Source organism: Mus musculus, chromosome X (genome assembly GCF_000001635.26).
Source record: "Mus musculus strain C57BL/6J chromosome X, GRCm38.p6 C57BL/6J".
In the NCBI taxonomy this organism is placed as follows: domain Eukaryota; kingdom Metazoa; phylum Chordata; class Mammalia; order Rodentia; family Muridae; genus Mus; species Mus musculus.
This window is the reverse complement of record NC_000086.7, coordinates 69843253-69855567: the sequence shown is the minus strand read 5'-3', so window position 1 is coordinate 69855567 and position 12315 is coordinate 69843253. Positions and strand designations below refer to the sequence as shown.

The 12315-nt window shown below is 36.8% G+C and overlaps 1 protein-coding gene across 8 annotated transcripts in view; it reads right to left on the bottom strand.

Moving 5' to 3' along the window:
• The window catches only part of Aff2 (AF4/FMR2 family, member 2), a 511865-nt gene that overhangs the window by 16487 nt on the left and 483063 nt on the right, over positions 1–12315 (bottom strand). For all 8 annotated transcript variants that reach the window (XM_006527821.4, XM_030251226.1, XM_006527820.4 and 5 more), the window contains exons 12-15: positions 11428–11647; positions 6371–6672; positions 5735–5798; positions 2354–2490 (exon numbers count right to left, since the gene is read on the bottom strand). In XM_006527821.4, coding sequence (XP_006527884.1) covers positions 2354–2490; positions 5735–5798; positions 6371–6672; positions 11428–11647 — 723 coding nt within the window. The remainder of the gene's footprint in view (positions 1–2353; positions 2491–5734; positions 5799–6370; positions 6673–11427; positions 11648–12315) is intronic.

Genomic DNA, 12315 nt, shown 5'->3' with positions numbered 1-12315 from the left:
TATATCTGACTTTCTTTAACAGCTGGATTACTAAAGTGTCAAGTCATTGTGGTACATTCGTGTTTTCACAAATACATTTCTATTGCAGATTACCAGGGCTCAGAGCAACTATAATTATTTGAAGGGGAAAAAATAGGACTCTTTCTCTATAGCTAGCACGTCATTGGGAAGAGAGCAATAAAAATCTCTTCTACATAATGTCTACTACTAAAAACTGTATTCATATTGCAGTCATTCCATAATTGCAACCACATTTGAAAGTTACTAGATAGTGGAATTTCAATTGCTGAAATGGGCCTGAAGACCTAGTTTGTTTCAACTCATTTTATTCCCAAAAGAAATTCCTCTCATTAAAAAATATAAAGAAGACAAAAATGAGTTCTTGCAAAGTTGGGGAAAATCTGAAATTAAAAAAAAAAAAGAAGACAAACATTCTTGAATATGCCAATGCCAGTGGGCTGGCTATGATCTTAACTTCAGCTAGAGAGGATATTACCATCGCAGGAATCCTTTGTATTATATCCTACTACTGTATCTGAAATTATAATTGACTCAGAATCAACCTTAGAATATTGACATTGGAGAGACTTTTCAAAAATTCCCCATTGCCTTTTACCAAGGTTCCATTAAAACACATTTCTTTGAGCACTAGTGTCTCATGTAATGAAAACTATAAGTAGTGAAGAATTATTTTACGAATAATTAAGGAAGAAATAAATACTGTTTAATGATTTACTTCATGCTTTTACCACTTTAGTGTTTACCTTGTTAATTTTAAGAAGTGTTATTCTTTTTTTGTGCTTCCTTTCTTTTCTTTTCTTTTTTAATATATTTTTTTAATTAGGTATTTTCTTCATTTTCTTAAATGTGAGCGTGTCTGTACAACTTTATGTACACCATGTGCTTCATTCATGAAGCCCACAGAGGCCAGTAGAGGGTGTTAAGACCCTTAAAACTGGAGCTGCAGGCAACTGTGAGCCTCCGTGTGTGTGTGTGTGTGTGTGTGTGTGTGTGTGTGTGTGTGTGTGTGTACACACCTTTGCAAGAGTGGCAAGCACCCTTAACTTTTAAACCATCTCTATAGCCTCTTCTTGTGGACAAACTTTGTGGAGAAGGAAAGCATCCATAATGTCACACTTTTCATAATTACAACTTCAATCTTAGTTCCTTCTGCTTTAATTTAGATACACGCACATTTTTCATTGTATAATTTCTGCAGCATGACTTAAGTTGTTTGAAGTACTAGAGATCAAAACCAGGGCCTCCCACATGATAGGCAAACATCCACCAATGAGCTATGCCTCAGGCCTTGATTTTACATTAATACAATTCCACATTTTCATGTTACTGTTTAGGCTTCATTATTATTATGTGTCAATGACTGCAAAGCACTTTTGAATGTTCAATGATATAATAATTTACTCTTTTAATATTTGTTATACAACTGTGATCTTAAATATATTGACTTTGGGTTAGAACAATGCCCCTTTCCAATTTAAAAAAAAAAAACCAAAATCCTTTCTTTACTTACTTAATTTAGTGTAGTATGTATACAACAGTCCATGTTGGTAGGTTATAAGACAACTTACATAAGTCAATTCTTTCCTTGCTGGATGTGGGCCCTTAGGACCAAATTCAAGTTGTCTGTCTTGGCATCCATCACTTTTACCCAACAGAGCAAACTTACCTGTGCCTCCTTCCTTTTATAATAATCTAAAGAGAAGGACTTAGAAAACATAGCTCTTGGGGGCTGCCTCTGACTCTGTTGCCTGCCTGTGGATCCTGTTCCCCTACTTGGACTGTCTGGTAGGCCCTCTGTGGGAGAGGACTTGCCTAGATCTGCTGGAACTAGATCCACTCCACGCCAGGGTGGAGTGGTATGCAAGGGTTCTCCCCTTCTACTCCTGCAGTAGGGTGGGGTGATGTTGTAAGGGTGGGACTGGGAAGAGAGACAGGAGGGGGGTGTGATCAGGAGGTAAAGTAAATAAAAATAAAAGTAGAGAGATAAAAGAAAATATGGCTCGTAATAGAAATCTGGAGAGCACAAATTTGTTTTGAATAGGAAAGTTAATGGCAAATGATAAAATGATTATACTTTACTTTCACCTGTGACATCTTCATTTTAATTTTATGAATACTATAAATTATGATACTCACATTATAACCTCTGAAAGGGATAATTTACAAAACAGTGTCCATCAATTATAAATATTCTATGGCATTAATAAAATGGCAGGAACTAATTTCAGTGACTTTTGGACACATTAATTGTGGAAATGATAGTTAAGCAAAAAGTATTAACAGCTTCTGTTTAAGATTAATTTAGGAAAATGATTCTAGGAAAGCCATTTACCTGAGGAGCTCCACAGTCTCAGAATACATGGTATATGGGGACTTCGCTTCCAGAGGATCACGTTCCATGGCATTGCCACATTCAGTGAAGGACAAGGCTGCATCTGCATAATTCACAGCTTTGCCAAATTTCTCAAACTGAAATAGGAAAATGACTGTCAACATGATACTCTTTTTTTTCTCCTTCATATAAATGAATAATTCACAACTGTGTGTAATTTTTGTCACCATGTTTCAGGGAACACTTATCATTTGGTAGAGGCACTTACCACTCGGGGACAGGAGGTACCTAGAAGACAGAGACTAGAGTGCTGCTAAGCACGATGGAATACAAGAGACAGTCTCTGCAATGGAGAACTAGATGTTACAGATGTCTAAGCTGAGATATGTCAACACTGATACAGAGAGATGGCAGTGCACAAATTGGTCTTAATGGTAAAGGAGCTGATTTAAGATTCTATTGCCCTGACACTATGGCTGGTTGAGAAAAGAGAAATGCAGCCAAGACATCAAAATGGATTATGGCACCATTGTTGATGTCCCTATTACTTATGGGCCAACTACAATCTAAATGAATGCCTTGACTAGTTTCTAATCAGTAAATATACAGAATTGGCCAGGTATTGGAGTGTCATTTCATCAGAGCTTGCAACTAAGCTCTGCTTTTGTTTTCTTCATAGTCCATTTCTTTCTTTAGAATGTCATAAGAATATCAAACCCATTATAAGGAAAAAAGTAACAGGTCGAAAAGGGAGAAGTTCTAGGATGACAGTTGACAATAGCCAAATCATTTTCATTGGAAATGATGGGTTCAGATGGTGTCAAAAATATAGCAATGTTAAATATTGTACTTTAGTAATATTTTACTGAAAAAGGTTTTAGCCCTGATAATGATTGTGATTAAACTGGCTTAGCCATACTGATTTCTTTTTCATGTGTAATGAATAATATATATGACACTTTCATAGCGAGGATTTTATTACAGGATTTTATGTTTTTAATTTTTGACAGTTGGATGTAAAAAAATCCACTAATACAGAACTTTATGTGAAAAAACTATAGTGCAGATTTAATAATGTCAATTTTGTATAGCTTTTATCAAAATATTGTGTATGCAATTGTGAAGAATTCAATTTTCAAAATGGCAGAATAGCTATCTCTGGAAAAGAAATAAATACGACTATACAATGATTAGTGACAGGTCTTAAAGAATCTCTTATTGTAAATGACTTTACAATAATGTTTTCAAGCTTTTATGTACTGACGAAATTCTGTGGTTTCTGTAAGCCGTTGTACAGAATTACCATTTCCCATTTATTCAACTTGCTCTTCTGGAAACTGAAATATATATATATATATATATTTAAACTAGTTTCTTTCTCTTGGTCTTAATGATTTCTTTGTGTCTTCAGGCTTGCATGTAAACTACTTCCCTTCTATTTTGCATTATTAGATAATTTCCTTATGTCTTCAGACTTCAAGTAGCTTTCCCTCTTAGGAATTAATTTATACATCTTGGGTTTTAAAGGTGAGTTATCATTAAACATTATTAAGGTGTAACCCATCTTTTTTCAAAAGGAAAAGATACTGAAATCCAGAAAGACAATTACATAGCCATGATACCAGTAATTTCCATTCACAAACTGAGAGGTTTAAACTAGAAACCTGTTTCTAACAGGAGGATAGATAAAAGCTCAAAGAAAGCATTATCCTTCTGAATATATCTCAACGTTTTCCCCCATGATCACATTCCTCCAATAAATTTCTAAAACCATTTTTATATACTAACAGTGAAATTTTAATAGCACAAAGCACTGAGTATCTCTTATGTGATTGCTTTGAAGGGCCACAGCTCTATGCAATAGCTGGAATTTTCTACTTAACCCTAAGAATCAATTTTTGCCCCCATGGAAGCAGTTGCCAGTGATGTTACTTATCAACCATATTTTGGGGATCTTTGTACATTTGACTTTTTTTTCCGGTTCTTCAAATTTTCACCTTCACGGTCTTACTTGTGCATCCCTGTCTCTGTATCATCCCGTGCACCACCTTGTTAAAGGGACATTCATATACTGCCTCACTTTGATTTTAGAGAGGAAAAACCCCAGAGTACTTCTTAAATATCACAGAGTTGACAGCATTTGGAGAAAACCTTTGGCCTTCCAGTCTGCAGTACTGTCACCCAGTAGCTTTTAAATTGCTGGCCATAATCCAGTGATCACAGGTAAAATCCACCTGGGTGTCTTCAGAGGCATCTTCTAGCTTACCTTGTTAATTTTGTCTGCAGTGGTGGGGGAAATTTGTTTACAGGGGAAATTCATAGCACATAAAGGTTCCCTTCAGAAAATAGGTACACAACTTGAACAGCAGAGAAAAAAAAAACAATACAGATGCAATGGGCAGAACGAGTTGATGCTGGGCATACACTAGCTACAGTGCAGAGCCTGATAGGATGCCCCATCACTGCTTTTTAAGTGCTGAATATAGCTAAAGGCTGAAAGAACATAATGCACAGCTTAAGCAGCTTAAGGATGATATTTTTACTCCTTGTAATGACACTGAACTGACACTTCCAATAGTTCTGAGATATAGAAATTTATGAGAAGCCTATCTCTAAGTCTGTCTGTAGTGCTGTAGCACACAAATGGTTGCATTTGGAAGTCAGTTGGGGATCTTTAGTTATTATGGCTGGGTCTCAGTCCTGTAAATTCTTATTTCATTGGTTTTGGATATAGCCTGAGGAACATGTGGTTAGGAGGATCAATTAGGATAAAATTTTCAACATAATCAGCTCATCACTGGTTTACCTCAACCAAAATCCTGAGAGATAGATGGGAATTATTTCATTAGAAATCAAAATGATAGCATTGTCTTCCTATGATCAGTATAGGAAAGCATGGTTATTGGCCCTGCTCTTGGAGCACTGGGCCAAATACAACAAGAATCTGAGATTTCTAGGAGACTCAGGTTTTCTTAAATCAAATTTTGAGACCCATTCAGTGTCACTCAACACCTTCCACCTTCACACTCCAGACTTACATTACGAGACCCAAAAGAAGCTCCCATCATATCCAGAGCATTTTGAAAAGTCATTTCAACTTATATAAAAGACTATGACAAGGGTACATGTAAGAAAACGTCTGAACTTGGGTTAGAAGGAAAAAGGTGACAAAGATATAAGACAAGAATCAAGACCTTTGGGAGTCATGATACTACAGAATTCCTAAGCTCTTATATCTCTATGTAAGAGCAGCGATGCTTTAAAAAGCTCTGGGTAGTGCTATCTTTTGCATTTTTATTTTGCCCTATTTGTGAAATATGCTCCTTGCTTTTGTTTCAAAAATCATATTTAGAGAGTGAGACAATGAGAAGAATGACCTACCAGTGCATCAGCTTTGTGTTTCAGCTTCTTAGCCTCTTGCATGTAAAAATCAGCATTGTGAACACTAAAGAACAAAATAAGCTCTTTTACAAACGAATAGTTCATCTTTTCATTTAGAAACTGAACAGTGCAAATATTTTTGACTATTCATTTCCACATGGTGCCTTGAAAAATACATATATATATATATATATATATATATATATATATATATATATATGTACCTTGAAATGACACTAACTGGAATTTGAAGTACAGGATAGCTTATTAGGGAAAAACTTATATCCACTAACCCCAGTCATTACAGTTGCCCAAACATATTATATAGAATCTATCTCTCTATCTCTATCTTTATCTCTATCTCTAACTGAAGTCATGAGTAGCAATGAATAAAATAGATAGGAGGAGAGAATCTGCCTTAGTTAACAGTAAAAAGATGCAGGGTTAAAGTGGGCTAAAGACATTTATTACTGTTGATGGAGGTATGTGTGTCCAATGGGTTTTCCTTTAACATTATAGGGCATGATATGAATGTCTTATATAGGGTGACACATACACGACTCTAGAAAATCCATCCTACCCTCACCCCAATCACAACTCCCAAAATGAGTCTGCAATAATCTGGGGACAACATACGAGTCATCAAATGTGAGCTTGGGTCTCCGGACATTGGCACTACTGCTGGACAGAAGGGGCAGGGCTGCCCAGGATGTCATCTCCAGGTGACTGCTATCCATAAGGCCAGAAGTGATTGTAGGGGTGATGCTAGAAATAGTAGTGGTAGTGGTTGTGGTAGTGGCTGTAGCAGTGGTGGTGGCAGTAGCTGTGACAGTGGCAGTGACAATGGCAGGAACAGTGGCAGTGGCAGTAGCAGTGGCAAGAGCCATATTGGCGACAGTAACGGTGGCAGAGGCAGCCTTTTTTGGAGCATCTCCCTCCTAGAAAAAAGGAAGACAAATAGCTTCCATTAGGTCAGGGTTTTTTAAACCATTTCTTCACAAATTCTTTGAATGTCAAGCACAGTAGGAAACACAGCATGAAAAAAAAAAGAAAGAAACAACACATACACACACACAGCTTGGAGATGGATATGAAGGTGATAGTATATTTCATAAATTTTGTGTATCATCAACTTTTGTTTTCTGATGACACTAAACAGTAAGGTAGCCAGGTTTTATGATTATATATAGTCCATAATCATAGACTGCCATGGTAAGGGTTTAAATCTAGAAGAGAATATGAAAGGGGAGGAGAAGGAATGATAAACAGGGAGAGAAAGAAGAAGATGGAGAAAGAGAGAGAAGTGAATGGAGGAGGGGGAATATCAGAAGATCTGGCACTGTTGTTCTTCAATAGTCAGTGTCCTGACTGATAGGAGGCTGACATAGGCTTTCTTCCTTATGAGGTCCTTGACTGTTATCAGAGTGAATGGAATGATATTTTGAAGTTTTCAGAGAGTAAAACCTCATTTGCACCAGGTCACATACCAAGTGAATAAGAGACTTGTGAGAGTTTTGATTTGAACTGGCATTGCTGTAGAAAATGATGGAAATCGGAAAAAAGTATGTGTTAAGAATTGTAACTATGTATTCACACAATGTCACAAGACTAGTACCATGTTCATGTGACAGACTGTTTTTCTCCTTCTGGCAACTGTGGTCAATCCTGACTTTTATATCTCTGATAATATTTTCCACAGTGTCACTTACTCATTATACCCTTTATTAGGTGGTGTCTCCCTAAGATTGCTGTGCCTCAAGGTTTGTCCCTCAGTTAACTTCTTTCTTGATCCAATTTGTCAAACTTGCATATGTTGATGGAGATTTAGCAATGAACAATGATTCCAAAATGGAAAAATCAACCTTATTCTTTGAAGCTCTGAATCTGCAATGACCACTTCTGAATACCAAAATGGCCCAAATTTCTCTTAGACAATTAATAGGAAGAACAATTCTTTCTACTTAATGACAAAATGGTATTTCCTCTCACCACATTGGAACTTGCAGTTGAGTTTGCCAATTCCTGTGGTTGTCTCCAGGTTAGGGATATTGCAACAGCCATAGTAGGAACAAATGCCTTTTCCACTAGCCAAACTGCCTCATGCCTGTATCCAGATGAACTTTCATGTCTCTTGTACCATTTATGGGCCTGTCTTTCTTCCTTGTAAGATATCCATCTCCAGCCATTTCATGTTCTCCTTTGAACACAAGTAAGTCTCATTGCTCACCTTAGATTAGAAGCTATTTCTGGTTTATGACTCTGCCCCTTTAGTCAGTACTCTTAGAATTTGCTGAGTGTGTTCAGACACACAGGAATGTATGCTTGCCTTAGTTAAAGATTTCACTTTAAAGATAAAAGCTAAGTATGGCATTCCTTAAATCTATGAAAATCAGTCTTTTCCACTTGATCCTTGACCTTCATAGATATCAAATAATTTTTACTACCTAGACAACATGGAGATGAATGTACAAAATGATATATATCTATAAATTCTTATGCTGTATACAGAAAAATATTTCAAAGATCATAGATGTACATCTGAGAAAGACTCTTGTACCAGCTCCATGTCTACACTGTTAGGGTCAGACTGACCCAGATCAAACAGTAAGCTTAACTTAGAACAGTGTCAGTTGTTTCTATGAGCAAGATCTGTGACATGAACCTTGAAGCACAAATATACCACACATATGGCATTGATGTCAGCAGAGAAACATCTAACTGGAAAATATTAGATACAGTCATAATCTTGAAAAGTATATGAACATGAAATATGCTTACAGGTCAGTTCATTTTAATCATGGAGGCAGAGGGAGGGAGGGGCCTGGGTGGGAGAGGACAGGGAAATGGAAAAGGGGGACAAGATCAGGTATGGGGGGACAGGAGAGAGGTCCAGAGGGCAGGAGCATGAATGGAAATATGCAGCTGGGATGGGTGTGGGTATGGGAGGAATCTCTAAGAAGTCCAGGAGACCTGGCATGGGGGACACTCCCAGGAGTCAATGTGGGTGACCTTAACAGAAATGACCAACAGTGGGGATATGTAACCTGAAGAGACCACCTCCAGTAGTCAGACAGGACCCCCAGTGGAGGGATGGGGACACCAACCCAGAATTGTTCTTGACTAAAGGAAATGAAGGGACAAAAATGGAACAGAGACTGAAGGAATGGCTGACCAGTAACCAGCCCCACCTTGGGATCCATCCCATGCACAGGCACCAAACCCTGACCGTATTCCTGATGTTATGTTGTGCTTGCAGACAGAAGCCTAGCATGGCTGTTTTCTGAGAGGCTCTACCAACAGCTGACTCAGACAGATGCAGATACATACAGTCAACCATTGTAGTGACATAGGGGACCATATGGAAGAATTAGGGGAAGAATTGAAGAAACTGAGGGGATGGCAATCCCATAGGAAGACAAACAGGGTCAACTAACTTGGACCCCTTGGAGCTCCTAGAGACTGAGCCACCAACCAAAAACCATACATAGGCTGGTCTGAGGTCCCAGACACATATGTAGCAGAGGACATCCTTGTCTGGCCTCAGTGGGAGAGGATGTACCTAATCCTATAGAGACTTAAAGGCTCAAGGAGGGGGTATACTCTGGGGTGGACATCCTCTCAGAGGTGAAGGGGAGAGGGAGGCGGGAAGAACTCTGTGAGGGGGGACCAGGATGGCACAACATTTGAGATATAAATAAATAAAATAATTAATTAAAAAAAGAAAATTTGAACCATGAGAAATTGATTGTTTTTCCTGGCTAGCTAGTCATTCTTTTTAAGAAATGTTTCCTTTAATATTAGATATATCTTATTTTACAAGGAAGATTAAATAATGCTATACAGCTTTTCATTAAGGCATATCCATTTGAATGAATAGATTCCAAATAAAGATATGTTGCGGGGGGAGGGAAAAAGATGGGCAGAATTTGGGATGTAAATAAATCAAATAATTAATTAACACATACAAAAAGAGAACATCCCATGGTCTCTCTCATATGCAGAAACTATTTAAAAAGTGGGCTGAAATAAAAGAGTGACTATTAGTCATTAAGAAGAGGGGTACCTGGAAGAAAACAGGGTGGACATCATCAAAGTGTGACATTTGTTTATATATAAATTCCACATGAAAGTCATTAATTTTTTTAGTTGATAATTACCTTTGGAAAAGGATGGATACCTTTGGAAAAAAACATGGACATATGAAGAACTATGTTTAAATTAATATATACTGAGTGCATTATGTATTTGCACCCAATGACCACATAATACCCCATAGTCATGTACTATTTTGATTTCCTGTATTAGTTGAAAATAAATTCAATTTACATTTCAAAGTAAAAAACAAAAGAATTCAGGTAAGTGTTATACAACATGAAGGATGCATTTCCAGGACAAAATATACTGATATTTGTAACATTTCCCTAGTAATTTTTTATTTCTTATGTATCTGACTACAGTTTCTTAAAGCATTATCTTTGCCATAATAAAATTTATGACATTTGCTTATATGTATCACAATACAAATCTTCATTTTTAGAAAACCTAATTGTTTGTGACAATATGCTAGGCAGTACACAAAGATAATTCCCTTGATATGTCCCTGCTTTCCAAGATTTTGCAGTAGAAAAGAGTGAATATTCCAGGTTGGATATATATTGGTCATTAATATTCTTTAGTGAGGCTGGGACTCACCATTTCAATAGCTCATATTCTTATACTTGAAAAGGAAAGTAACATTGTTTATGGATATTGAAATTATATCATTCCATAATCTATGCTAATTGAGCTGTAGTGCAGAATACTCAAAGGACTGTAGAGTTGTTTAGCTTAGAGACATTATTGTACCTTTTAGAAAGAGACCCACCATAGAAAGTCAATGTTATTTTTCCAACAATTCACATTTGAAAATCTGAATAGTGGAAAGCAGCAACTTGGGATTTCTATTCCTGTTTGGTGACCTTGGGCAACCTTGATTTCACCTATTTCTTTTGTTCACTAGAACAGCATCTGTCAGCCTGTAGGTCATGAACTCTTTCACAGGGATCACCTAAGACCATCTGCATAGCAGATATTTACATTATGATGTAAAACAGGAGCAAAATTCGGCTGGTGAGATGGCTCAGTGGGTAAGAGTACCCGACTGCTCTTCCAAAGGTCCGGAGTTCAAATCCCAGCAACCACATGGTGGCTCACAACCATCTGTAACAAGATCTGACTCCCTCTTCTGGTGTGTCTGAAGACAGCTACAGTGTACTTACATATAATAAATAAATAAATCTTTAAAAAAAAGAAAACAAGTAATTTATAAAAAAACAGCAGCAAAATTATAGTTATGAAGTAGCGACAAAAATAATTTTATGGTTAGGGTTTAGCACAACATGAGGAACTGCATTAAAGGGTTGCAGCTTTAGGAAGGTTGGAAACTACTGGTTTAGAAGATCAGTGCCTACCACATAGCAGTTTCTGTGTTCAGTATCATGGCAGTGCCCTTCCTACCCTCAAGATATCAAGAGATCTAACAAAGGACACACAGGGCCTTTGGAATAATAGAGAGTTTGAGCAGTTCTATACAGAGACATGCTTGGTTCTTCTGTGCCTATTCCTCCCTTGTAACAGTCCCTTGGTCAAGTCACACTAGTTGAGCTGCATTAACTTATTTTTACTTGACATGGTATTTCTTCTAAGATACTTACATTTATAGATATCCCCTTGAAAGTAGCACAGAATTTGCCTTCACTTCTTTTAGGTTTGCTAGAGGTGATTTGTCCAGCCATGGAAATGTTTTTGTCCTGACCGAAATGCCCATTGTTGCCACTGACATTTCTGCGACGTGGAGGATCCTCTGCCAGTGGGGAAAGTGCAGGAGGGAACAGCTTTTCTTCTTTTTTCCTGTTTGCTCTCCTGGATGAATTTCTGTGGAAACAAAAAGTGTTGGGTGCCATAAAGTCTTATCTTGTTTCATTTGCAATTTTCATCAGGATTATGGTCTCATCAGCTAAAGTGATGCATAACTTGATGATTTGATACCTGTTTGGATAATATATATATATATATATATATATATATATATATATATATATATATATATATAAACACAGAAAAATACATAGAAAGAACTGGAAAGATCTTGCTACATACATATGGAGATATGTACATGCATATACCTCCAAGACTCATTCTGTCTGAGAAGAAGAATCATATGACCAATATAGATACTTAATGTGAGTGCTACAGTATATCTGAAATCTATCAAGATTATTGTCAAGTAGCTGTCTTATAAAAAATACAGTGTAGACTTCAACCCCTTTATTTTCCATGATACTCTCTTCTAAGACTTAACCAAATAATCTAGCAATAAATGATACAATAAACAATACATTCCACATTTAAAAGAAATATGCTTATACACTAAGAAATAAAATTACACCCTAAAGACTAGTGTAAAACATTATAAATTGGCTTTTAAAATGCTGTATGCCAATGCCAAGATGTAAACATCCACTCACCTTAAACTGTTATATTGAAGTGCTGATGTAATACATTACAAAAAACTACTTAAAATATTCTTTGGTGATATTGAC